Below are 26046 nucleotides of genomic sequence, written 5' to 3' on the forward strand. Positions count from 1 at the left end.
AAACAACTTGATACAGACAATGCTGGGGAGCAGCTGAGCTCTTCAACCACGGGGGATGCCCTTTGTAGTATACAGCCAGTCGACAAGGCGATAACCCAAATGGATGAGATCCATGGCGAGATTACTACGGAAAGCCCTGAGGATGCCAACAGACACAGACCTCTTCTGTCTTCCGAATCCGGGCAGACAGTCTCAATTTGGGGGACAATCCTGTTAACATAGCCCACTCCTCCCTGGCACAAGAATGGCCTGTGGGCATTACAGCCCAACTGGACACCAATATGTTAGTCGAGGAGGCAACAGGCTTTAAGGGGTTGGAGGACACTTTGGTTCTCGGGGATACATTTTACTCAGTAACCGATGGCTCTGAAGTCAGTTCCTCTGATGTAGAAGATAGCAGCAAAGTGCAGCTCTCCAGCTCCAGTCTCAGTACCCTTCAGAAGGATATGGTGGTCAGACAAAAAGGCTCCTGAAGAAACATAGAGACTCTCATCCATTGGAAAGTGAAGCAGAAGACCACATCAGACTCAATGCAGACCCTAACTTAAAATGGGAATACTCTGCTACCCAAAGTGTTTATTCAGATCTTTTGGGACAGGAGGAGGACACTGCACCCTCTTTGAAAATGATTTACAAATCTATAAAGCAACTGCAGGAAGAGACCCAAATGGATGGAAAGAACAATTGACTGGCAACAAAGAAACTTCAGGGTGCTGTAAGGAAAATGGCTAAAGCTTGCACCAATATAAACTCGAGTCTGACGCATGTTAAAGAGCGAGCTAGCACACTTGAAGATGGCTTGGTCAGAACTCAGGCACAGGCAGAAACGTATGCAACACAGTTCACGGATCTTCAATGGAAGATGGAAGATTTTGAAAATAGGCAAACGCGTAATAACCTGCGGATACTTGGTATTGAAGAAGGAATAGAAGGGGATGACATACAGGCCTATATATTGAGGCTACTGAGGGGAGCCTTTCCAGAACTCCAGCACTTAAATTGGGAAACAGAGATACAGTGGGTTCACCGCTTCCCTTTGACCTTGAAAAGAACATTGCAACCCGGTAGAGAATGAAAAGCAATGCCAAGGGCAATACTAATTTATTTTAGGAACTTTTTGCTTTGAGAGGAAGTGTATGCCAAGGCCCGCCCGAATGCCAGACGGACATATAAGAATCAGTCCTTCTTTGCTCAGCTAGATTTTTGCCATGTTGCCGTGGAACGTCGATGGAAATTGAAAGAACTGATCCAACCCTGTCAAGCTTTGGGAGCACAAGCGTTTTGATGAACCCAGCATTTTGATGGAGTGTAGAAAATCGAACTAAATTATGGGAGAGGGCGGCCGCCTCTGCCCCGGTATAACAGGCAGTCTCCCCTGTATGCAAAACGGGGATCCGAGGCCAAGGGGCGTGATAGGATCAGAAATAAAATCCGCCCGTTGCCTCTGTAGAAATGTCACAAGTGTGCTCCTCCAAGAAAAGAAAAGCGGAGGTTTTAAACCTTTTATGTCTGTTCAGTCTTACCTCTGTATGGAGACACTCGTGGCAACAGTAGCAGGTGTCATGGAAGACCACTACTGTATCACTCTGGAATTTCTTTGACGATGAGATGAGGCTTCACCCGTTCCCGTCCCTTTCCCTCTGTCACGGGGGGCCAGTACGATCTACGCTGCCAGGGGAGGGGTGGGGGTGTGGGCAGCTTCCCTGGAACACCGCAGACAAAGTCGTCCGGTCCGCTGGCAGGTGGAGAGTGCAGGTGGCCAGTCACAGCCACGGACTGGAGTTTGCTGTCGCCGCTGGTATGTGAAATGCTGCAGACTGCTCCTCTGCACTAGGACTTGCCGTGGGGGTGTCAGCTAGATGCCCTGTCAGCTTTGGGGTGTGCAGCCTGGTCCCGGTCAAGCCACGTGCCACAGGCCCAGCCCCGCAGGCTCAGGGAAAGCTAGTGACCTGTTCTGCAACGTTGGTGTCCAATTAGTCTTCTTCTTGCCTACCAGTCCCTCAAGGTAGGCAGGACAAGTGTTATCTGTCCTCCAAAAACCCTTTCCCCTAGTGACGCAGACTGGCTTCAGTCAAGCCAGAGTGACGTAGGCCCAGCCCTTCAGGAATCAGGTCTTTACATTCTTAAATGCATATAGTCATTTCACAAAAGTGAAAATGAAAATTTAGCAAGCAGTAAGTGAGGTGATGATTTCGGGATCCTCCCCAACCTAGGGAGAGAACCAAGCAGATGCCTTGAAAACAAAGAGCACATCTTGCTGAATGATTCGGTGGTGGTCCCATCCTCTTAGGACCACTCTAAGCACAGTTATGGGCAAAAATACAATCCCAACCAAAGGCCCTGCAAAGCATTATGGGACGAGATTAGCAGTGGTCAGTGAATATTATAGTATCCAATATCAAAATAATTCTACAAAGAACTGCAGTTCAACTAGTCGTTACTAGGTGTCCCTCACGAGTCAAATGCAAAAGCATTGAAATTATTACATCAAGCTGCAGTTCCACTAGTCGTTACTAGGTGTCCCTCACGAGTCAAATGCAAAAGCATTGAAACCCTTTCATGAAGCTGCAGTTCCACTAGTCATTACTAGGTGTCCCTCATGAGTTAAATGCAAAAGCATTTGACTTGAGGGCATTTGACTTGAGGGTCACCTAGCAACGACTAGTTGAACTGCAGCTTGATGTAATAATTTCAGTGCTTTGACTCGTGAGGGACACCTAGTAATGACTAGTTAAACTGCAGCTCTTTGTAGAATTATTTTGATATTGGATACTATAATATTCACTGCCCACTGCAAATCTCGTCCCATAATGCTTTGCAGGGCCTTTGGTTGGGATTGTGTTTTTGCCCATAACTGTGCTTGGGGTGGTCCTAAGAGGATGGGACCACCACTGAATCGTTCAGCATGATATGCTCTTTGTGTCCAAGGCATCTGCTTGGTCCTCCCCCTAGGTTAGGGGGGACCCCAAAATCATCACCTCTCTCATTGCCTGATAATTTTCAAAGTTCACTTTTGTGAATTGGTTATAAGCTTTTCAGCATGTAAAGTTGCATTATCAAAGCATTTGTGGGTGACATGGAGGAGCGAGTTTTTGCTAGGCCTGGGCAAAAATTTCGTTCCGTTCGCGGAAATTGCGATAATTTGACATTTTTGCGTTCCGCGGAGAGCGCGAAAATGTCAAAAATTCCGGTTTCCGCAGCTTGGCGATAATTTGTTTCTTGCTCGCGCTGTAAAATGATACATTCTCGTGCGCGCGCGATCGCCTTACCTGAATCCCTGCGTTCGCCGACAAGTTTTCTTGATCCGGTCGCGTTCTCCATGAGATGTTGTATTGTTTTTAGCCATTTGCGCTGTCTCGCGACAGTTCGCGCCCGCAGTGACGTCATGCGTCGCGCGATCACGTCTTTCTTCTCGCGATCATGCACCGCGAGAACAACTCAAAACAAGATGGCCGCGCCCGCAAGCAACCACATGGGTAAGTTGGCGACCCGCAACCATGCAGAAAATCTCGCGAACATGCCGGAAAAAAACTTCCGCATCTTTGCGATATTTCTGCTTGTTTGCGATAATTTTAAACATTCTCGCGATAATTTGCGAAGGTTAATTCCGCAAATTCCGCCCACCCCTAGTTTTTGCCCGAATTGTGTGGTTTGAATGGAATCCATAGTTAACAAATCTCCCCAAACTCTGGCAGCAGAGCGGAGTTCGTTGCCCAGGGTTAATTATGTGATTCAAAAATTTAAGAAAGACTTTGATAGGCTAAATAATTTGCATCTTTTGATTGTGGGACAATCCCCCAAATTTTGTTTCTATTCAGGACGATACCTCTGACATTTGAAAATCATTGGTTTAAAGAAATGGATTGGCTGATTAACCGATTTATTTGGGCTCAAGGGAAGACGAGAAGAGCGCTTAGATATATGTCCCTATCTAGGGAAAGAGTGGGCTGGGCGGTCCCTGATTTAAAAATATATTATTGGGCCACGGTGATCCAATCCATCCAAGGGTTATTGGGTGGAAAGGTCATTGACCAGTTGAGAAACGATGCTCCTCCGGATGTATATGAATCACTGTTAGAAAGAGTAGCCCCTAATTGGTTTTTGAGATTTAGCGAAGACAGTTATTATAAAAAAGTTAAATTCAAGACCCTTGGGGCAGCAGTAGCAGTCTGGACTGGCGTCAGCAAAAAGCTGGGGTTAGGAAGAATGAATTATTATACTACTTTATTTGGGAATCCTTCTCTCCCCGAGATTTTTCACGATGGAATTATGCAACGATGGGATGCTTTAGGGGTGAAGATGATGGGGGATTGTTTTGACTCAGATGGTATAATCTCATTTGAGAAAGGCCAAATCCTTTTCAAGCTCGATCGCAAGGAGTTTTTTTAATTCCTCCAGATCTGTTCCTCTATCTTAAGGAAGAAGGGGAGAGCGAAAGCTTTCTCAAGAGATCCAGTTATGGTCCAAAACCCTGATGGGTGTACAATCGCCCAGATTTATGGAGAGCTGAGACAACTACAGAGCGATGATCTATAAAAACACCCTGAGAAATGGCAGCAGAAGCTGAACGTTGAAGGGTATGAGTTTAGGGTGTCGCTTAAGCTTGGCTACACCCTTTTAAGAGTAGCAATCCTCCAAGCATAACATTTTAAAACACTTTTTCCGCTCTATTACACCCCAGCTAATATTGCTTAATGGGGTGAGACTGATGGTATTTTTTGTCCCCGTTGTCAAGCCGACGAGGCAGATATAGTTCATATGTTTGCCTCTTGCCCTGCCTTGGAACCTCCTAAGAGAGCTATAGAGGATTTTATGGGGCAAACCCTGAGGATCCAAATAAAACTGTCTGCCGAGCTGATGGTTTTAGGTGTGGCTCGAGAAGGAACGCTGTTAGCTCACCGGGAATTTGTATTTCTTGCCATGGCTTTGGTTAGAATTTGTGTGTCATCTGCATGGGTGGCCCCTATTCCCCCCACATTTCAACAATGGCTTACATGACTCTTAGCTACGTATAATTTGGAAAAGGGTCTGTATGAGAAGAAAGGGTGGAAGACTAGGAAATTAGGGAAATTTATTTGGGCCCCTGTAATATATTGGAAAATCAGGATGAATGCACTCCAGGTACAATTCAGTGAATTAAACATATTTGAGTGACTATCTATACTGTTTATGTCTTGATCTTTGTGTAACCCTTTTTTTGTCAGTACCTCTATATTCTGTAACTTAGCCATAATGGTACTGTACTGCACCTCTGTAGGTTCTCAGGGTTTGTTTTCTCTTTTCTTTTTTCTTGTTAAAGAATGTTTTATTATTTACGGATGCTTCAGTATAAATGTACCTGAACCGATGGTGAAATAAAAATATCAAAATAATATTAATTATATATATATATATATATATATATATATATATATATATATATATATATATATATATGTATATATATATATATACATACATATATATATATTTATATATAAATATGTGTGTGTGTGTGTGTATGTATATATATATGTAACATATACCATTACAGTATTATTTAAAACTCATAAAGATAATTAATTAATATTTTTTATACCAATATTATTGTCTACAATATTAACAACAACAATATTCTTGAAAACAATATTACTTACCTTAAAAAAGCAATCTTTTTGTCAACAATATTCCTGCATCACGATACTTCTGTGACAGGATATTAAAAACTCAAAATTAATGTCACTATATTTTGTCCGAATAACATCCTCGGGGTCTGTTAAGGCTTGGGGGAGCTGCACAATCTCTCCCCCCAATATATATGTTTTCGATGGGGTCCCGGGGCCCGAAGGGCAACTCTGTCTGGCACACGCCAAAAGCTGTGCCCGGCATGGAGTTGGCAACCTGCTGGGAATTTGACCACAGGGTCTGTCAGCAGGCCAAGCCCTATGGCCACCTCCCAGTGTGCATGGCTAAGATGTCATCAGTGATGTCATAAATGTCATAGAAAATGTCATCTGTGATGTAATATATCAGGTCATAAGTAGTGAATGGCTGGAAGAAAGTTATAGTTAGCCCCACGGGCGCAAGTTATAGTTAGCTCTGCTATAACTGGTGAATTTGTTTGTTAATTTAAAATTCAAAACATAAATGTTATCAGTGACATATTAACCTACATATAACATCACTTTAAATATATGTATATATTACCCAGTGGTGTAATTATAGTTAGCATCGTGTTTCCATAGGATATGCCTTTTTTGTGTTGCTAATAACTTTGGCGTCACTTAAAAAATCTCCGCAATACTTTCCAAACATGTGCTAGTATGTGACTAGTTTACGCATGGAAATGCACAGGCCATAGCCACTTTAGACACAGCTACAGTCTAAACCGCAGAACGGATTTAGATCAAAGTTGTGAGTAAGCTAGCTGTTGGACCAGAAGGAATGATTTTTTGTATTTTGGTGGCAATCCGTTTATGAGTTTATCAGGCCTGGTGGTGGGTTTCTCTGGGGTCAAAATATTTTTTGAAAATAACATTGCTGCAAATTCACGGGGGAGCTGTGAAACTGCGGCAAAATAAAAACTGAAAAAAAGAAAGCATGGGCTCTCACCATTTCTATTTAAAGACCTTTCTGGTGGGAAGTGGGTGAGGCATAGGCCTGGGTTAAAATTCCGTTCCGCTCACGGAAATTGTGATAATTTGACATTTTCGCGTTCCGCGGAGAGCGCGAAAATGTCAAAATTTCCGCAATCCGCATTTTACCGGAAATTTTTTGCTTGCTCACGCTGTAAAATAATACATTCTCACGTGCGCGCGATCGCCTTACCTGAATCCCCGCATTCGCTGACAAGTTTTCCCGATCCGTTCGCGTTCTCCACGAGATGTTGGATTGTTGGTAGCCATTTGCGCTGTCTCGCGACAGTTCGCGCCCGCAGTAACGTCATTCATCGCGTGATCACGTCTTTCTTCTCGCAATCATGCACCGCGAGACAAGTGAAAACAAGATGGCCGCGCCCGCGAGCAACCGCATGGGTAAGTTGGCGAGCCGCGACCACGCAGAAAATACCGCGAACGGGCGGGAAAAAAACGTCCGCATCTTCGTGATATTTCCGCTTGTTTGCGGAGATTTTTAACATTTTCGCGATAATTTGCGAAAGTGAATTTCGTAAATTCCGCCAAACCCTAGTGAGGCATATGACATGTTTCAGGGGGAGTGGGTTGTAGCCCCACTCACCATGTCTTCACAAGGCCCCAGGCACCCCATCGCCTGGTGCCGATAACTTAATTAAAATGGAGCCCTACCCTAGCCCCCTGGTCCACAATCCCTGGGACACCGTTTGTGTCCCTCCCCACAAGCGTGGGCAGGGAATCTGCCACGGTTGCCCCACCTGATGGGAGAACAAAGAACGGCCCTGCCTGCACTCAAGAACAGGGAAATGCTTTGATTGCTTCCCCTGACCCTCTATGGGAGCACAAGAAAACTGTTCTTGTGGGGTTAAAGCAATGCCGGCTCCTGCTGCACCCGGGATGGGTGCATACTGGGGAGTCGGTGGGGCTGCAAGGGCCTTGGGCCTCCCAGTAGACCTCAACGTTAGACTAGCTGTGGGGTGCCTGGGGTGCTATGGGTGGGCACCAGGACATGCTATTTAAAAACAAAGAAAAACATGCCGGCTCCTGCAGGTGCACGGGGCTGTGGGGGCCCTGATCCAGCCCTCATAGTACCCAACATTGCAATATCTGTGGCATGGTCCAGTGGGCACGGGGCACACCATTTTGCATAAACAAAATACTTTATGCCGGCTACTGCAAAAAACATTGGGTGTCCTGGGTAAAACAGGGACATCCATAAAATAATTAAAAATTGCAAACAGTGAATAATAAATGAGCAGCCACTCATTTAGTATTCACTGCTCCTTCAAAGAGCACCCAATAATGCCCTGGGAGAGATATTTACATATATTTTGTTTTTGGTGATGTCCCTAGAAGGGACAGAGACATCGCCAATATGTGTGTATGTTGTGAGGGGGCTGTAGTGACTGCTTCTGCCCCTCAGCAACACTAGAAAAAAGAAACATAATTGTTCTGGATCATTGAAACCATGACCCTAGGAGAACTTACCATATTTTGAAAGGAATTTCCCAGGCTAAAGCTTTTGCCCTACAGCTGGGATCGCATTGTCACCTAGGGGCTGGTCACATTGAGGTATTTTATGTGTTGCTGATGTATCACATAACTACATGGCCTTGATGTGGTTATTTTTACCATTTTAGTTTCTGGGGTGTAAAGCGCTATAAGAGATTACAGAGATATATTTGTTTTATTTATTATTTTCTTAAAGAAAAAATGATATATCTTGACTATTTATTTTAAAACATTTCATATCTAAATGTAAAAATAAAAACTGTGTAAAAAGAAAGAGTTACAGACATGTAGCTCCAAAAAAGTTCTTTAAATGTTGTTTGCCACTATTGGAATATATATTTGATTGCAATTATTGATAATTTCTGGAGAAAGATGATAGGACTGCTTTACATATAGAGTGGGTGTTGTGTGCGAAGGAACGGGAGAGGTTTGTTTGCCAGCGGGGGTTGCCCTTTGGGGCCCTCTATGCCTGGCCTTTGGCCAACCCCCCCATCCCCTGCCATGCATTGCCAAAGGCGTGGGGTTGGCTGCCTGTGAGGGGTTGGCCACAGGTAGTGGCCACAAGCCAGGCCCTACAGCCAGACCCAAGGCCATGCATGGCAGTGATTTGGCTTTACATATGATAATAAAATATTACTTTAGGTTAAAAAAAAACATGAAGTTCATTGAAAAAAACAAAGGTTAAAGTAATGTTATAGTTTTATGAAATGTTCAGCAACAACATTATGTTTTAAACTCTAATAGCCACAGAAATTCACCAGCTCTAGTTATTTCAATTAGCTATAACTCGTGCCCGAAGGTAACTGTGACTCATGCCCACTCCATGCACTGCCAATTACCCCAAATATTACATCACTCATGACTTCTTCTATGACATCATTGATGATATCACTGCAATATTTGCAATTAAATTATTGATCAGCAAACTGTGCATGGTGGGGTGCGAGATATAGTTACTTACGATAACTAAAACTAGTGAATTTCTGTACTTTTGTTTAGTTAAAAACATTATGTTGTTACTGAACATTTCACCTAACTATAAAGTTACTTTAAACTTCAGCTATGGGCTATCTTTAGTGTGCGTGACTGCATTCTGCTCTTTCACGACGAGCACATCGTCGCGTACAGTAGTTCCCTTCAGAGCCAGGGTCTACTATGGCAAGATGTGCTTTTTGATACCAAAGTATATTTTTGCTTTTAGTCAATTTCCTTTTTTGTTTTGCTATTGCTGAGGCACCAGCAGCTGACCAACAATATATTTTCTCAAAAACATGATAAAAAAAGCATTGATAAAGCCAAAGGACTGGCAGACAAACCTTACTTTTGATTTTCCAGTGCTTTTTTTGTTAATGCGTTGTGTAAATTTAAAGATGTAGCGTTTGCTTCATTTTTTTCAGTTTCTGGCCCAACCAGAAAAATACTTATTTGCAGTTAGATAGATTGATATTCTTTATTCGATCAAATAGAGATCATTCAAAAAATGTATAAACAACAATCTTCTTTGATAAAATACAATATACTATGAATGATTGTCATATCATAAAAATCATAAAAATGTAAAATAATAAAAAGTTAATAGAAACGTATGGCCAGTTAAAAACAAAATAGAAAAATAAAATTTTTCAAAAAAGTCATAGTGTTATTAACATACTATGCCAAGGCATGTGTTGTCCTCTGCTTTACTTTGCAGTTAACAACTTAGACCTAATGCGCCAAGTATAAAGCAGGTACCCTGATATGGCGAACACTAACCATTTTGTAGAATTTGATCTATGAACTTGCAGAGCATCTACTGGTCTCCTAAACGATAAAATCCGGCATGGGGGTATAGGTCACTTTTTCCTAAACTCTGCATAGCTGGGACAAAAAAATATATGTAATGGTCAAATGATTCAGGACAAAGAGTACATTTGCAGTTATTTTGAATTTAAGTAATCTTTTGGGTAGTGGTTGATTTTTGCCCATTTTAAAATTGTGATCTTGGGCAAGCTGCCTATTTAGTTAAAATGCATGGGTTCAGGTGGTTCTATTTAGTACATCACCATAATAAAAGGTGAATTGCATTCTGAATATTCTGTCATTCCTATATTTATATTCCAATTGTCTCCTACTCGATATGCACAGTCCTAATTTTTTTTTTATCTTGTTGCAGAGCTGTTTAGAACGGAGATGTTTTACTCAAGGATCTTCCGAGCGCTTGAACTCAATTTCTACGAGCCTATGAAGAGAAGGAATCTTCTGTCTAATGAAGATTTCTTGCTTCTGTTTCCTAATTTCCCCGTGTTGATTAAAATACACGGTAAGAGGCTGCTGGGGGATTGATACATATTACTATCATTATTTATTGACAATCGTTAATGTCCATACTTGGCATAATTCAGTTCTTAGTGTACAATGATTGTGGGGCACAGTTGGGTTGCAGGCTTGTTTACAATACAGTTTGCAAACAATTGGCACCTGCCTATGTTACAGTTGGAGCAGCTGAACACGTTGTTCACCTTGATCCAGAATATTACACCTCTTGGATTACACAGCAAAGGGTAGTAATTTCAGCAGTGAGTCGAGTGTGCTGTTACTGTATAAACTGAATGGAGATTACACAATAATACGTTTTGTAAAAAGAAGCTTGTGGGTTAATCAGAAGTTGTCTGGGTTGCAAAGAAAAGGTGAAGATAACTTCAGACCAGGCTTGTGGTTTTGTGGATGGTTGATAATTCCAGGCAGAGAATATGGTGATCTCTGAACAATACTTTCAACTACAGTTTCCTCTTTAGAATAATCCTAGGCACTAATCACCCATGTGCCCCGGGGCGCTGTAGGAAGAGCGAGCACAAGTCGCTCTGTACGAGAAAAGCAGCAGGTTCAATGTGCCCACCGGTATCCTGTTGGAGCCCTTAATACCGGTCTTGAAGGTACTAATGACCTTCTTCGAAAATAGCGAACCAAAGTATGGTTCTCTAAGGCTGATGCCATTATTCACAGCCTCTATCACTTCTCTGAGGTCCTGAAGAAAGCCCCGCCGACCTGTATGGGCGAACTTTAAGGGCTGGAACATGTCAAACTATTTTTTGACATTTCTAGTGCGTTAGACTGATAACTCGTCTTTCCACGCACAACACTGTTTTTACTTACCTTGATTCCAGACTTATTAAAAATACTGTCCAGGACATACGAGGTTTTTATATTTGCAATTTTTTAACTCACTTCACTAGAGCACTTGACACTCACCTTTCCTTGATCACTACTGTAATAACCAGTGGTTTTCCTCCAGGTGAAGGTAAGCATGTGAAAAAGAAGCCTGATGATGATGTCACGTTTTAAAATTTGGCAGAGAACCAAGATATACCGCCATACGACCTATGTACGTGAATGAGGGTTTTTAAATTAACATGTTACAAACCCTGGTTACTCAGGTCAAGTGATCCATGTCTTCTTGCAGAGCAGCACAGCAGTCCGTCTGAGTCATCACAGGTACAGAAGTATTCTGAAGAGTTTGGACTGAGGGTTCAATATTTATACCTGGTGCCAATTTAGAAGTAGGAGAAGGTTCTGGAGGTTTTCTCACTCAGAGGTGAATGGAATTTCATGCCTCCCTGTCCTGACCCCAGATTGTCTGAGGCCACAATCGACTTGTGTAAAAACCAGCCCTGGGCGTAGTGGGCGTAGTGAAGCTACGTGAAGCATTACGGAGTGGGGGCAAATCTACGACCACCCGCACACTTCGCGTAGCCCCACTACGCGCCACCCGCCTCCCTCCCGCCCTCATTTTACAATTACTTATAAACAATACATAAAGAAAATTACTTACCTGAGCTGCCGCGTCCCGGGGCTCCAACTTGCTGCCTCCTGGATAGCTTCTTCCTCACGAATGTGCATGCGTGGGCATAAGCACACATCTGTGCACATGGCCTTTTTCAGGGTGTCAAAAGCAGTCTGGCAGTCCTCCGTCCAGATCACCTGTCAGGGCTGCTACTTAGAAGTTAGCTCTGTCAAGGGAGCCACAATGGTGCTGCACCCCCTGACAAGTCTCCTGTTATACCCGGTGATGTTCTGGAAGACCTTTACCTCTGTCTGGATCTTTGGAGGGGAAGAAAGGGGGTTCCCAAGGCAGTATGTTCTGAATGTTGGCCTGGAGGAGCATGTACCTTGTCTCTTCTCACTTGGTGTCCCAAGCAGACCACTGAACCCTGCCCTATCTGGCACTTACCAACATTGATAGTCAGACCTGCAGAGCCTGAAGTCCTTCTTGGGGGTGGCCCAGGTAGTAATCCCAGAAAGAACTGACGGTGTAGGTGTAGGTGTGGGTGGCACTGACGTTCTCCAACCCAGCTAGGACCTGATTGATCAACTCTGGAAGGTGAAATAGTTGTTCTTCAACCCGAAGGGCATCACCCGAAACTGGTAGCCTTCTGGGATAGAGAACCCAGGCCTGTCTTTATCCCCCTTAGTTACTGTGATCTGGGGTAGTACCTGGAGGGGCAGCCTTGGGGACCAGTACCACAGTGCTGGGCCAAGGACAGCTTGAGGACTTAATTTCACGTACCGACAGTGTTTTGGAGACTTTCTTCCTTATACGGGCTATCATCTTATCAGATTGCCTGTAAACCTTATTCTTCACTACCATATGGCCACCCTTGGACCTGGATCAGTCATACTCTATCCAACTGTAGATTATTCACTGCCCTCCCTGCTTCACCATCTTTGGACTGGACTACTGTGCATTTTAAAAGTTTCCGAGTTAGTTTTGGCACATTGTCACCTCTGATTTGTCATGACTGATCGAAGTCCAAGGCTGGCCAAGAGTGAAAGATAAAACTGATGTCAGCATGCTGATGAAGCACCTGTACCATCACTTTCGGAACTGAGCAAGACCTTTGTGGAGTCTGACGGAGCCACTTACCAACGTGCTTGAACAATTAATGTTTAAAAATAGAGTGTTCAGTCGGGTGCCTGGGGTTAATATAAAGGTGATCAATCTGTAGTTAGAAGGAGACTTTCTGAAGGGAAGTAACTTGATCTTCTAGTTTTCCAGCAGCTCTGTGGATGATTAATGTTTCTAACATGCAGCCTGGTTGCTTCATGTGATTGAATTGAGGCAGATGTAAGCACATCTTGTAAACTATGTGAACATCCAATGTTGACCACCATATTGCAATGATGATAGTGGTTGGGTTGTCTAAACTTTGAGTCCCAGTAAAAAGTGTGTCTGCAATAAATGATGAAGTGACCATTCCAGGTTACAGATAGAAAACCATATTACCCCAGAAGTTGATTTTAGTATTACCGGCTGGCTTGTGGTAACTTGGGTCTTGGTGTTGAATTTAAATGAGCCCCCACAACTGCATTTGTTGAACTTCGGCACATGGTAAACATGAGTTCATTTGGTCATTTTCTGCCTTGCCTTAATGATCACTTTAGTCATTGTAGACGTTGAATGTAATGGAAGACCAATATACCCAGCTCTTTTCCAACTATGGTAATTTGATAAACATAAAAATGAGTTGTTTCAAAGATAGAGCCGTTGCCAAACTAAATCTCTAACAATTCTCTGTCTCTATCCTACCTCAAATTACTCCTTTCATCACCATCACTTTTATCAGATTTACTGGCGGAACCCCTGAAGAAGCTAAGAGAAGAAGGACCAATCATCGAAGAGATCGGTGACCTCATGCTATCCTGGGTATGAATTCATTTAAGAGTGATTTTATTCCTATTGATTGTAAGAGGTTTACACCTCTTGGGTCTGACTCTGCTGGTCATAATAAGGGTTGTGACTTTGTGCAACAGATTGAATTTATTTGAACCATCTGCTCATTGGAGACTTTGGTGACTGTTAATATATTTGACATTTGGTCCAGGTTCTGCTGAACGATGTAAACCTCAGTTCCTTTGAAGACACACTTTAGTTGAGGTCCTAAGGGGAAACCATAGCCTGCCACTCTATAGTAGGGATCAATGCAGAAAAATAGCCACGGGTAAAATAGAGGTGGTAAAATAAAAAACACAGCACCATTGAGCACTAGCATCAGTTTAGTCTTAGTAATCGGGGACACTTTAGTTAATACTTGGTGGAGGCCTAGTGGGACAGAAGTGTGCAGTATTGTCTGTTTGATCCATATGGGAAAGGAGCTACAGTGTTTGGAGTTTAACATCCCTTAGTAGTAGAAATACACAAAAAGAACACTTTTAACACTCACACATTTTCACAGATTACTTCTGACAAGATGTAGAGACACGATGGGGAATGTTCATTACTGGTAGTAGGACAGAAGTCTCCAAGATGTTAATATTATCCAGCGTAGTGTCTGTCAACAGAAGGGCAGGATATAATTCTCTGTCATCTGAGGAGGGCCAGACTAGCATTGAGATTCTCATAGATGCTATTTGCTGAGTCCAACAATACAATATCATACATGGTGCACTATCCATAAAAACTAAGATTACATTATTTTTGTTCAAACAATTTTATTGAAAATAAAATAAGCAGTTATGGAACAGATAGTGAAGACACACTACAGGGTACATTGTGGAACTTCATATGACCACATATGTAAACATTTGACGTATAGTCTAAGTAAACATAATGAAGCAATATTGTAAGTCTGGGCGGTGAACTCTACTTTGATCGCGGAATTTGCGGAGTTTTCCAAATTCCACATTACTTGGAGCTCGCAGAATTTTTTTCCTCACTTGCGTTCGTCAACGTTAAGTTGGCGAGCTAGGAAAACCCACCACTCGGCGAGTTTTTCCTCGTTCGCGATCGTCAACGTCAAGTTGGCGAGTGTGAGCATGGAAAATCAACCTCCCGGCGAGATCAACGCATTTCTCATTGCGAGTGGTCGCGTCTGCTCGCGTTGAGAAACCGTCTGTTTGCATTGAGAAAGCTGCTGCTCGAGTAAAAAATCTACTTGAGCGGCAGAAAGAAAGCAGCTGCCTGCTAGCGCTGTGTATGGTGCCATTCACGATGGTTGCACAGTGAGGCATGAGCACCTGGCACTAAAATTCACAGTGAACCGTATTTATCTAAAGCAGTTTTTTTGTACTCCGCCCAGGCTTACAATATTGGTTGTTGGTGTACCATTTGTCAAACCTGGTGCTAAAATGAGAGGTACATTGAGAACATATCGAAAGATAGTAGGGAGCTGAGTGTGGGATATCCAAATTAGATGAGAGTTGAGTTCCCCAAGTGTGCTCAATATATGTATGAACAGAAAAAAATAGTAAAGGAAAGAGGGAGAAAAGCCAGAGAAAAGATGAGGGTGAAGTTAGAGAGAAAGAGTGGAGAGAGGGTGCCAAGTCATCAGGCTCTGCAGTGAGGGCAGGGCTACTAAGTGTATACTAATGATTTAGTTCTGTCGTGGTGGGTGAGTGGAATTCCGAGAGGGGGAAGAATGTTAAGGCTGTGTGTATAAATCAAGTGCATTCCGTAGGCAGCACAAGTGTGATGTGTTATGTAGTTTCTTGTATATTTATATTATGTCGTCTGCGCTCCTGGTGGTGCATAGAGTATTCCGGCATTTGCTAAAGGGGATTTCTGTGGAAGATTTCTACTCTGACAGGACTGTTTTGGAGCCCAGGGCAAGCATTAGCTCTAATAGCTGTGAAGTCATGTGCAGGGAGACCAGCGTCAAGTGGATGTGCCACAAAGCTTAACGTCACAGTTAGGAACGATGGTGTGAGCTGAATCTTAAAGATGCCATAAATCGTCTGATGAATTTTGGTCCAGAGGGGGTGAACCATTTTACATGTGAAAAACATATTCTCAAGTGAGCCGAGTGATACCTCACAGTGCCTGCAATTATCTGATTTTAGGATACCTAAATTATGCAATCTGGATGGTGTCCAGTAGGTTTTGTGTATCAACCAAAATCTAGACTGCACAATTGCAAGTGTAAATTTAACCAGAAAGGCGAATTCCAGATTCTATTTCAGGTAGCGTCCGAAAAATGTGATGTCAGGTCTTCTGGGATGTATGGGGACCATTTTTTTTCAAATTGTTGAGGAGGTGTACTCTGGGGGGGAGTCAAGTAACTTATAGATATGTGATGCGGAGTGGGCGAGCTTTTTAAGATTTCCAAGTAGGCTGGGAAGTTCTGGAGTATGTGGCTTCAGTAGTGATCTAATGGCTCTTTTAAGTTTTGGAAAAGAACTTGATTGGATGCAGTAAGCAAACAGAATGGGATTCAGGGATGTGCATAAGTCTCCAATGGAATTGATACCCCTTTTGGATCACTGGTCACACAAGACAGTTCTTCCATCATTTCTGTGATTAAGGAGAACGAGTGGACCAGAGGTAGTTTCTAGAGGCCTCTGATGGTAAAGGTGGAGCTTAGAGGGAGGGGGATAGAAAGTGGGATTCAATTTTGAGCCACGTCAGGGAGTGGTCATCTGCATCTTTGAACCACCAGTTGCCCTGAGCCGCTAAAAAGCTTTTTGGTGTTTGTGAAAATCGGTCATATTCAGACCTCCGCTGTTCCTGCTCAATTTAAGGTTGGGACCGGCTATCCTAGCTCTTTTCTCTTTCCAAAGGATATCTGAGATATGCTTCTCTATGGCTTTAAAGAAGGTGGTGGAAAGATTTATGGGAAGCATGCTCAAGAGGGAGTTGCTTAGTGGTGCCATCATCATTTTTGCTGTGTCCGTCCTACCCTACTAGGTTATGTGATCATGAGGGAAGATTGTAGCTCTTTCTCAAACCAGATACCAAGGTATTTAAGTGCAAAATTATGCCATTTCAGGTCAGAGTTGCCCAGAAGCAAGGGTGTACAGAGAATGCTCAAGGGAAAGATCTCAGTTTTCGAACAATTAAGTTTATAGCCAGAAACTTGAGTATTTTTCAATTTCTGGTACAATCTGAGGGATTGCTGTATCTGCACCTTAAGTGAAGATTAGAACGTCATCGGCGTAGGCCACGACTAGTTGCCTGCCTGATTGAAACGGTACACCTTTAATGTTATCATTCTGTTTCAGGAAGTAAAGAATGGGTTTGATTGCTAAAAGGAATAGGAGCGGGGAGAGTGGAGAGTGGATATCCCTGCCTGGTGCCCTGTTCCAGTTAAAATGAGTGTGATAGGTGACCATTTATTCTGACCTGCTTGGCAGCAGACCCAGATGTTATTCGCATCCAGTCTGCCTTTCGAGAATCCAGTTTGGGATGGAACGTTGTTTTGATTTCACCTTCTCTAATCTTCTTGCCAGGACTTTGGCGTCAGTCAATATTGATTAATGATATTGGTCTATAAGTTTTTACATCCTAGGCATCCGTGCCCTCTTTAGGGATAACATCTATAGTGGCTTCAGAACCTGAGCCAGCGGAGCATGAAATAAACGAAGGCATGTCTAGTTTTCCCCCCACTAATGTATATCATGTGTCCAAGATATGATATCTCCAATCTGCCTATGGATTTCCTTCAAAAGAATAGTACTTTGCTTCTATCCCAGCCTGTATGGACCATAGCTCTTGCTTTATGGCAATCACGCTAGTTTCTATCATACTGCTTAAGGTTGACTCTTTGTAACCGATAGGGCATCAATGAACATAGGACTTTTCTGCAATTTTCATAGCCCATTTCTGTACTTTCATCTCTTACTTGTGTATGTGTTTCAGTTCATTCTGGGAGCTCAAACATTTTAGATACAATGTGTGTCTTTGAAGTCTGACATAAGTAGGAGAGAATATAACGACTTCCCAAGGATTCTGTAGCCTGAACTGTCAATCAGCTGGCTTAAATCTATCAACAACATAACACACAGAGGATCATAGGCTGTTAGCTATTGTCTAATCCGGGTCTCTTTCCAAAACACTGAAGCAAATCAGCTCTTCTTTCTATATGCTATTCTTTTACAAATAGTAATACCAGACTTTGTTTATTATCAAACCGGTAGACTTGTGATCTATTTGACCAGTGACTACTCATTGCTTTCATGTGGTTCAACATTTGAAATATTTTATAGTTTTAGATGGGGTTAGAGGGGTTAACAGGTAGGTGCTTTGAGTTGTTGATGCTTAGCAATGAATGTCAAAGGCACACTTCTTTTGAACGACATCCTGTTTACTTCAGATGGGTTTCTTCTATAATCCTATCTTACTGCAGACTGCCAGTACTCTCCACTTATGATGACTCTCCTTTTTCGATGCTGGAGTCTGGAGCACTTGAGTTTTCTAGATTGTCATGAAGATTGGCAGTAATGGCTCATTACTACTAAAAAAGTTATCAGGAGTCTCAGATATGATGTGTTGCAGCATCATTACCAATCCGAATTAAGACCAAGGGGAGGAGCAGGTGATAGAGAAATGGTTCCCTTTAAGTGCCTTAAAGCAGCAAACAAACACTGTGTGATGATTAGTATTATGAGCTATTATTCTGAAAATCAGGAAAAAAGGCTTATCATTATAATAAAAAATTCAGCAATTAAAAATGGTATGAGACTGAATATGAGATATTAATCAATCAATCAGCTATATTTCTACAATACATGTCATAAAAGCATTGTTACATAAGATTTAGATATATAAGAATTAAAAAAATATATATATATCGTTCACATATATGCAAATAAGCATTAGACATCGGCTCTTCATAGTACAATGGGAGAAAAATACATGTCATAAAAAGAGCAAAGTATATAAATAAACATTAAAAACATTAAGATTACAGACCAGGCCCGATGCAGGACGAATTCCACAGTGTGGTTTAAACAAGCTCACTGTTTTTAGTTAGGTTCCGGTATTGTTTCTTGCTGTTTTGCCAGAGAAGACAGCAATTTCAATCTTATGGTCCACATCCATCTTAAAAACATAGCAACAGGAATTGCATAGCAAGGAGAGGGATCTGTACACAAAATTCTCAGGTCAACATTGCTATGTCTGGTACCTAGGTTCTTGCAGACCTGAGAGAGCCATATCTTACAAGGGCTCACATAGGCAGGACAGACAAACTGCATGTGGTGGTAGGTTTCAACATGCTCTATACAATGGGGGCATTCATTTGTCAACAGACAAGGACCAGTTAGAAGTGAAAGATTTTAATGGGAGGTAACCCGCTCTGAATTGAAAATAAAGTTTCAGATCAAGGGGCTTTGAAATTGTGTCCCAATAGAGCTCAAGGCTTGGGCCGGGATTGAATGTTAAGAATCTCTCTCAGGATAGTGCCGTCGTTCGTTCTGATAATATTTTGCCCAACCGTTTCCCAATAGCTTTCCTTAATTTCTGCTTTAGTGGGAAACTGAGTGGTAGATGGGTTTTCCCATTGGTTTGACACTCTCATGCTGATCAAAACAACTTTGATGTCACTTAGCCAGCCGATTTTATGAAAGCTGTGAGCCTCAATGACATCCCTAAGAGCATTGGCATAGATTGCCAGCTCAGGGGCAGACCAAATTCTACGCCAATGTAATATGGGGCGTAGTACAGCAATGTATACCAGTGATTTCATCCCTCGGTCATTAAGCACAGGAGTCATAGGGGTACTTTGTGGTAAGCTAGTGATCATTCGGAAAAACCTATTCTCTGCTGTGGCGAGCTGGGTCATTTTCTCAAAGTCCCATTATTTCGACCCATATAGGACCAAGCTCACTACTTTTGTATTGCACATCTGCAACACCGGTCTTACTGGCTTAGTCAGAGATGTTTTAAATTCTTTGCTTAAAGCACCAGCTAGTTGGTGATGTTTCAGTGCCATAATTTCAATGTGAGGGCCCCAGCTCATTTTTTTCTCCAGTAGGGTTCCTAGATATGTGAACGCATCTACCTGCTCTAGGGGCTCCTCCATCCAAATTTATCCTACCACTAAATGCTCTGTGGTGATTAAAAGCCATACATTTAGTTTTCATTGCATTGATTTGTAACCCTCATGTGTTGCAGATATTTTCAAAACGTGTTAACGCACACTGTAGCCCACTAGGAGTTTTTGATATGATGAGCGTGTTGCCTGCAAACAATAGGATCGGAATATTTATGCCCACTAAGACCGGAGCATCTGTGGGAAAGGTAGCTGAAAATTGGGAGACTCCATTTATAAAAAGGGAAAATAGTGTAGGGGCCATTACACACCCTTGGCGAACTCCCTTTTCAACTTGGAAGGGGTCAGTTACATTACCCTGTGAGCCCCAGCTAATTTCTCAAAATTGTTCTCATGTAGTCGAACAATGAGAATTAGCAAGTCCGTGGGCATTCCCAGCTCCTGTAGGACCAACCATAGCTTGTTACGTGAAACTAAATCAAAAGCTGACTTTAGATCTACAAAAGCATCATACATGCTGCCATTGCCAAACACAACAGTCCGCCAGTATATTAACAGAAAACAAAAGACTTGGTCTATTGTACTGATCTGTGCACGAAAACCCACCTGGAAGGGGGTTAGGATATCATTAATATTAATCCACTCCTGAACCTTTGCCAGGATGAGACGGGCTACCACCTCTTGAATTGAGTCGATTGGGCTTATGGGTCTATAGTTACCTGGCAGAGACCTATCGCCCTTTTTATATATTGGTATGATCTCTGCACCCCTCCATGAATCAGGGATGGGAGCAGCATAAACAATAGCGTTTGCTAACAACATGATGTGCCGGGCCCAGTTATCCTTATCGTGTAAAAAGACATCAGCTGTCATATTGTGAATGCCGGGAGCTCTTCCCCTTGTAATTGCACTATAGGCAGCTCTTACTTCTACAAACTCGAAAACCAGGTCAGTTGTCTACGGATAAATTGTAAAGGGCTCGCCTTCATATTTGTCACTGTTGGCATATTGTTTGGCAAAGTTTTTAACCGAAGTGTCTGGGGCTATGTGAATTTGCGGTGGTAGAGAATGTCAACCCCTACCCGATTTCACTAAGTTCCAAAAATGTTGGAGGTTATTTCTTGTGCATGCCAATTTAAGGTCTTGCCATGTGTTTTTGTCCCACAGACGTGGTCCGTGCAGGTAACAGCAGTGGGGCAGTGGAACTGTGTGGGGGGTATTTTGAGGGACGATGTAGAGGGAAAATTGAATAAATAATAAATTTTCCCTCGGCATCGTCCCTTGAAATGCCCCCCACGCCTCCCCACCACCCCACCGCTGTTACCTGCACGAACCGCGGCTGTCGTTCCATTCCTTTTTAGCACTGTCCTGTGCTTTCCTATAGTTTTTCCTAGATTTCTGGATACTGCTTACATTTTTCAATCTGATGGCCTCCACTAGAGATTTGCGAGCTTGCTTGCATTCTTTATTGAACCAGAAATGCAGTATCTTAACGCAATTATTCTTAGCTCTAATGGGTCTGTGGGCAGTACTAGACTGCCCACAGGCTCTGCAATGGCAGGCCTGAGTTATATTTATAGGCTGCTTATGTGGGTGGAACAATCAGTGCTGCAGGCCCACTAACAGCATTTGATTTACAGGCCCCGGGCACACCCAGTGCACTGTACTAGGGACTGATAAAGTAAATCAAATATGCCAATCATGGAATCAACAATCCATTACAATAATTGACTAAGCGGGGCACTTGCACTATGGTACTGAACAGCAATGGCAAAGTGCACAAAGCATGTAGACCAGCAAAACGAAGCCCAACACACAGCAAAAACACAGGAGGCAAAGGCAATAATACAGGGGAAACCCACGCCAATGATGCCAGGTTTAACAAGGCCCGTATGGAGTTATTTTCAAACTTTATTTGTATTCCAGTTGTTCTTAATTTACATTAAGCATTTACATTACACTTCCATCTAAAATGCACAATGTTTGCACTTGCTGTATTTGTATCAATTCTGTATTAGGGTGCTGAATGCGTATGTTTAGTTTTTACATTGCACCTAAAAACACATACAAAGCCATTGTTATATGTAGTTTGATTTTTATATTGACAGACATGAACCCTTGATCTGTTTAGTTAAATTTGTTTTTAGAAGAATACACTTTGGTAGACTTCAATTGAATTGAATAAACTTGAACACTTGAATGGGCAGAAAGCTTTGAGCTTATTACAAGAAGTACAGGAGGGGGAACATGGTGGCTAGCTAGCACGCTGGCTGGGAGCTCCTGCTTCTCTGGTGCATAATACCGTAATGTGGTGATAGCATTAAATGAATTCCACTAATCTCAGAGCTGCGTATTAATGAGATTGCATGGGCAACTTGACAATCCCTTCTCATAGTATGCATTGAATGCTCTATTGCCTCAGGGAAGAACGCATTAAAAAAAAGAGCACCAGGTCTCTACTGAATACACTGAGCTGGATGCCATAGGAGCCACTGGTAAAAATAGATACACATTTAGAAATGCTCGGCCAGGGCCAGGTTTGTTGCATAGTAAAGGGAGAGGGTTTGATTATCAGCAGCAGAGCAGGGTGATTATTTACCCCCCCCAAGCCACTTCTACAAAATCTCTCCCTGTGTCTATTCCAGAATAGGTTCTGTTCGATGCAGGGAAACGGAAAGATAATAGAGTTATTAGAGATACAGCAGGCCCACCAGGAGGGAAAATCAAAATCACACCATCTTTAGGATCTTACTTTAAGAAAGGTATTGAAACTCAGGCCAATCTGATTACATTGATCTGCCTTGCAATTATGCAAAATATGGACCCAATCCACTCAGCTTATGCCAGTAGATGGGCCAGGGCTCCCTCTCTTAAATTGATTTCAGGTTGTCTCTCAGGATCCCACAGGGAAATAATTGCGTTGAGGAAATTTCTATTGACCCCTCGCGAAGAGAAGATGGGAACACCGAAAAACATAGATCAAGTAGATATGGGCTCCTTACTACTGACACTTTTGAAAAAGAGATTAAAGGCAAACTTGCAATTTCTAGAGAGCAAACAGGCTAAAATACAGAAAGCCTGTGAAAAGCTTGATACTAAAATGGTAGGCATCCTGGAAAGATTATCCACTATGGAAGCCTTGCTTGGAGTATTACGGAAGGAAGTTAAGAGCAATTATAAGGAGATTCCATTCTTGAAAGCGAGGGAAAATGAGATCAAAGAGAAACTGGAATCTTTGGAAAATAACTCTGGGAGAAACAAGTTAAGGTTTCTCAATGCCCTGGAGGGAGCAGAAGGTGAAAACTTGAAGGGGTTTGTCATAGACCTCATCAAAGTGTGTGTTTGGCAAACCAGCTCCCTAGACCTCGAGCAGGACATACAAGGGTGCATCGGGATCAATTTAAAAGGAGTGCAAACAGAGAGAAATACAGGAAAATATTAATAAACTTCCATACTTATGCAATAAAAAAGCTAATCCCAACAGAAGCCTTGAAAGCAAAAGCTTTAAAAAATGATTGGTCCTTCTCCATAAGACCGGCTATAGCAAAAGTTCCTCAAAATCGGCAATGGGAGTTAGGGAAACACATTCAAGAACTGAAGTCGCTGGGTGCAAATGTGTAGTTGAAAATTCCCAATGACATTAAGAGTCATGTAGAACAACAAGATGCACAATGTAAAAGAGAATTCGGAGGTTGACGTTCTAATAAACCAGATAAAAATGCAGCAAAATAAATAGAAAATAAACAGGAGAGTAGAAGGTCAAGTGGTATGAAGTACTATCATTTTTGGATACTGGGAGCGAACCCCAGTGGGGTAGGGGAGGGGCAAGCTGGAGGGGTGACACGTAGTGAGGACAGATAGTGGTTTTACTAAACACAGGGTGGTGAGCCTATGGGAAAAAACTAAAAAAATAATTGTCCTCATTGTTGACAGGGATTCTGATGGATTGGGAAATGGTTAGGCTGGAATTATCATGGAAATGATAAAGGAAGTAAGGAAGGTTCACAACATACGGGTATTAACCTGGAACATAAATGTTATGAGGGTACCAAGTAGACAAAGGAAGATTTTGGGATTTCTGAAGCTTTCTGATAGTGACATTAATATATCCCCCAGGAAACATACTTACGTCAAGAAGAATGGGTGGAAATTTTAAAGAGACATAAATGGATTAAACAATTTACTTGCACCACTCAATCTTGTAATGTGAAAGGGGTGGAGCTTCTTTTTTATTTGTTCTTTTTGCATTTGTCACCCCGAGTGGGACGGGTATGCCCAGACGTGGTCCTGTGCTCTCCATGCCACTGGAGTCAAGGTATCCTGGCTGAAAGCCCGAAACCGGTCCTAGGATGCTTGTTTCCAGTCCAGGGAGGACCTGGACTGTTCCCATTGGGACACAGGATCAAGACTGATTTGCATATGGCTGGGTCCAAGAAATATGGAAATGCCTCCAGAATAGACTTTTATTGTAGATATGAAGTTAGGGAATAAGGTAAGAAAGATAATCCATAAACCAGAGCATCTCTCAGATCATGCTGCGGTTATACTCTCGAGGTCCTCAATTCCGTCTAAATGGACCTTGGATAGAGCATTATTAGGACAGCAGGAGATTATAAATGCTCTGAAAAGAGCTACTGTAGTTTGATCTACAAGAAAAACCCCTTGCATGTTATATGGGATGCTTATAAAGCCTTTATTCAAGGGAAACTGACTAGTAATGCTGAACATAGAGGGGAAAAAAGTAACAATAAGGTAAGAGAGTAAAGGCTGAGAATAGGAGTAATTGATAAACAGCTGGCAATGTGTGAGGACCCCGTGTAAAAATAAACCTACAAGATAACTTTAAAGAGGCTAAGGGTTGTTTGGCAGAATATCTGGATGGAGTTGTTCAGAGTAGGTTGAATGCCTGCAAGTTAGCACATTATGAATATCGGAAAGATTGTGGGAAACTTCTGGCTTGGAATACAAAGTAAAAAAGCACTAGAAATATGATTGACAAAGTAGAAATTAACGGCACCAGTGAAAGATGTTCAGAGGACTCTGATATTGGGAGGATGTTTGCGGGTTTTTACCGAAATTTACATACCGACGATTCAACAGCACTAAAAGAAGAAATAGAGAGTTGTTTGAAGGAGGACACTCTTCCAAGGTCAGATCAGAACAAACAGCTCCATCTTAATCAAGAAATTACTACACTAGAAGTTGATACAATTCTTAGAGGGTTCAAAAAGGGAAAGGCGCCAGGCCCTGATGGAAAACCAAATGAGCTATATAAGGCCTTAAAAGAGGAACTCACTCCAGTTTTGACCAGCTTAATACATTTCATCCCACAATGTTAGGGGGGGAGAGTGATTTATATATATAATGTGAAAATAACACTAATATTAAAGCCTAAGAAAGATTTTTTTAATGTGAATCGTATAGACTAATATCCTTGCTTGATAACGATTAAAAGATACACACACAAATACTAGCTAAGAGATTGGACAAAGTAATAGGAAATATTGTCCATAAATCCAAAAGGGCTTCATGAAACAGAGACAGCTCTACAAGCTCACCCATGATTTGGTGTGCACAATAGATGTGGCCATGGTAACAAATGCTCCACTGAGCATAATAACGGTAGATGCCACTAAGGCTTTTGAAAGAGGTAGTTTGCCATTTCTATATGAAGTCACCAAGAATCTTGGGAGTCCCTAACAACAGCAATATGGCTCCAATTTGGAAATCTCCCCTCCATGCTTACAAGTTGTCCTAGCTACCCCGCTGCAGATTGCAGTTATAGGAAGATGGGGCAAGCTGTTTGAAGAGGGCTCCCTGAGCTCTTGGCACTATCAACTAGCCAGCTGATCCAAGGACAACTTAATATACGGATTAGAATAGAATGAAGGAGAAACTACGGAGCATTCGGATTCATAGAAAGGAAGTATCCAATTGATGCTGGATCCTGGTATGAGGTAAAGATGGCCCTCCTACTTTGCCAGAGGAGATATGGAAAGCAGACCTGCCGTCATCAGAAATTCTACACCAATGGCTACTATCAATGTCTACATTATGATCAATGGTGAGATCTGCAACCCTAAGGAGAAACCATTTGTTCACCATGTACAGGGCCTATTGGTCTCCAAAACAACTCTCAAAGCTGGGAGGTCAGAAGAAGAGATGCTGTCCAAAATGTGCCT

At 42.3% G+C, this 26046-nt stretch overlaps 1 protein-coding gene across 1 annotated transcript in view; it reads left to right on the plus strand.

The window, feature by feature from the left end:
• Window positions 1-26046, plus strand: part of LOC146772749 (rho guanine nucleotide exchange factor 11-like) — a 276718-nt gene that overhangs the window by 53988 nt on the left and 196684 nt on the right. The window contains 2 exon segments of the mRNA XM_085637027.1: window positions 10276-10422; window positions 13724-13803. Coding sequence (XP_085493153.1) covers window positions 10276-10422; window positions 13724-13803 — 227 coding nt within the window.

The sequence above is a fragment of the Triturus cristatus genome, chromosome 12 (assembly GCF_964204655.1).
Source record: "Triturus cristatus chromosome 12, aTriCri1.1, whole genome shotgun sequence".
In the NCBI taxonomy this organism is placed as follows: Eukaryota; Metazoa; Chordata; class Amphibia; order Caudata; family Salamandridae; genus Triturus; species Triturus cristatus.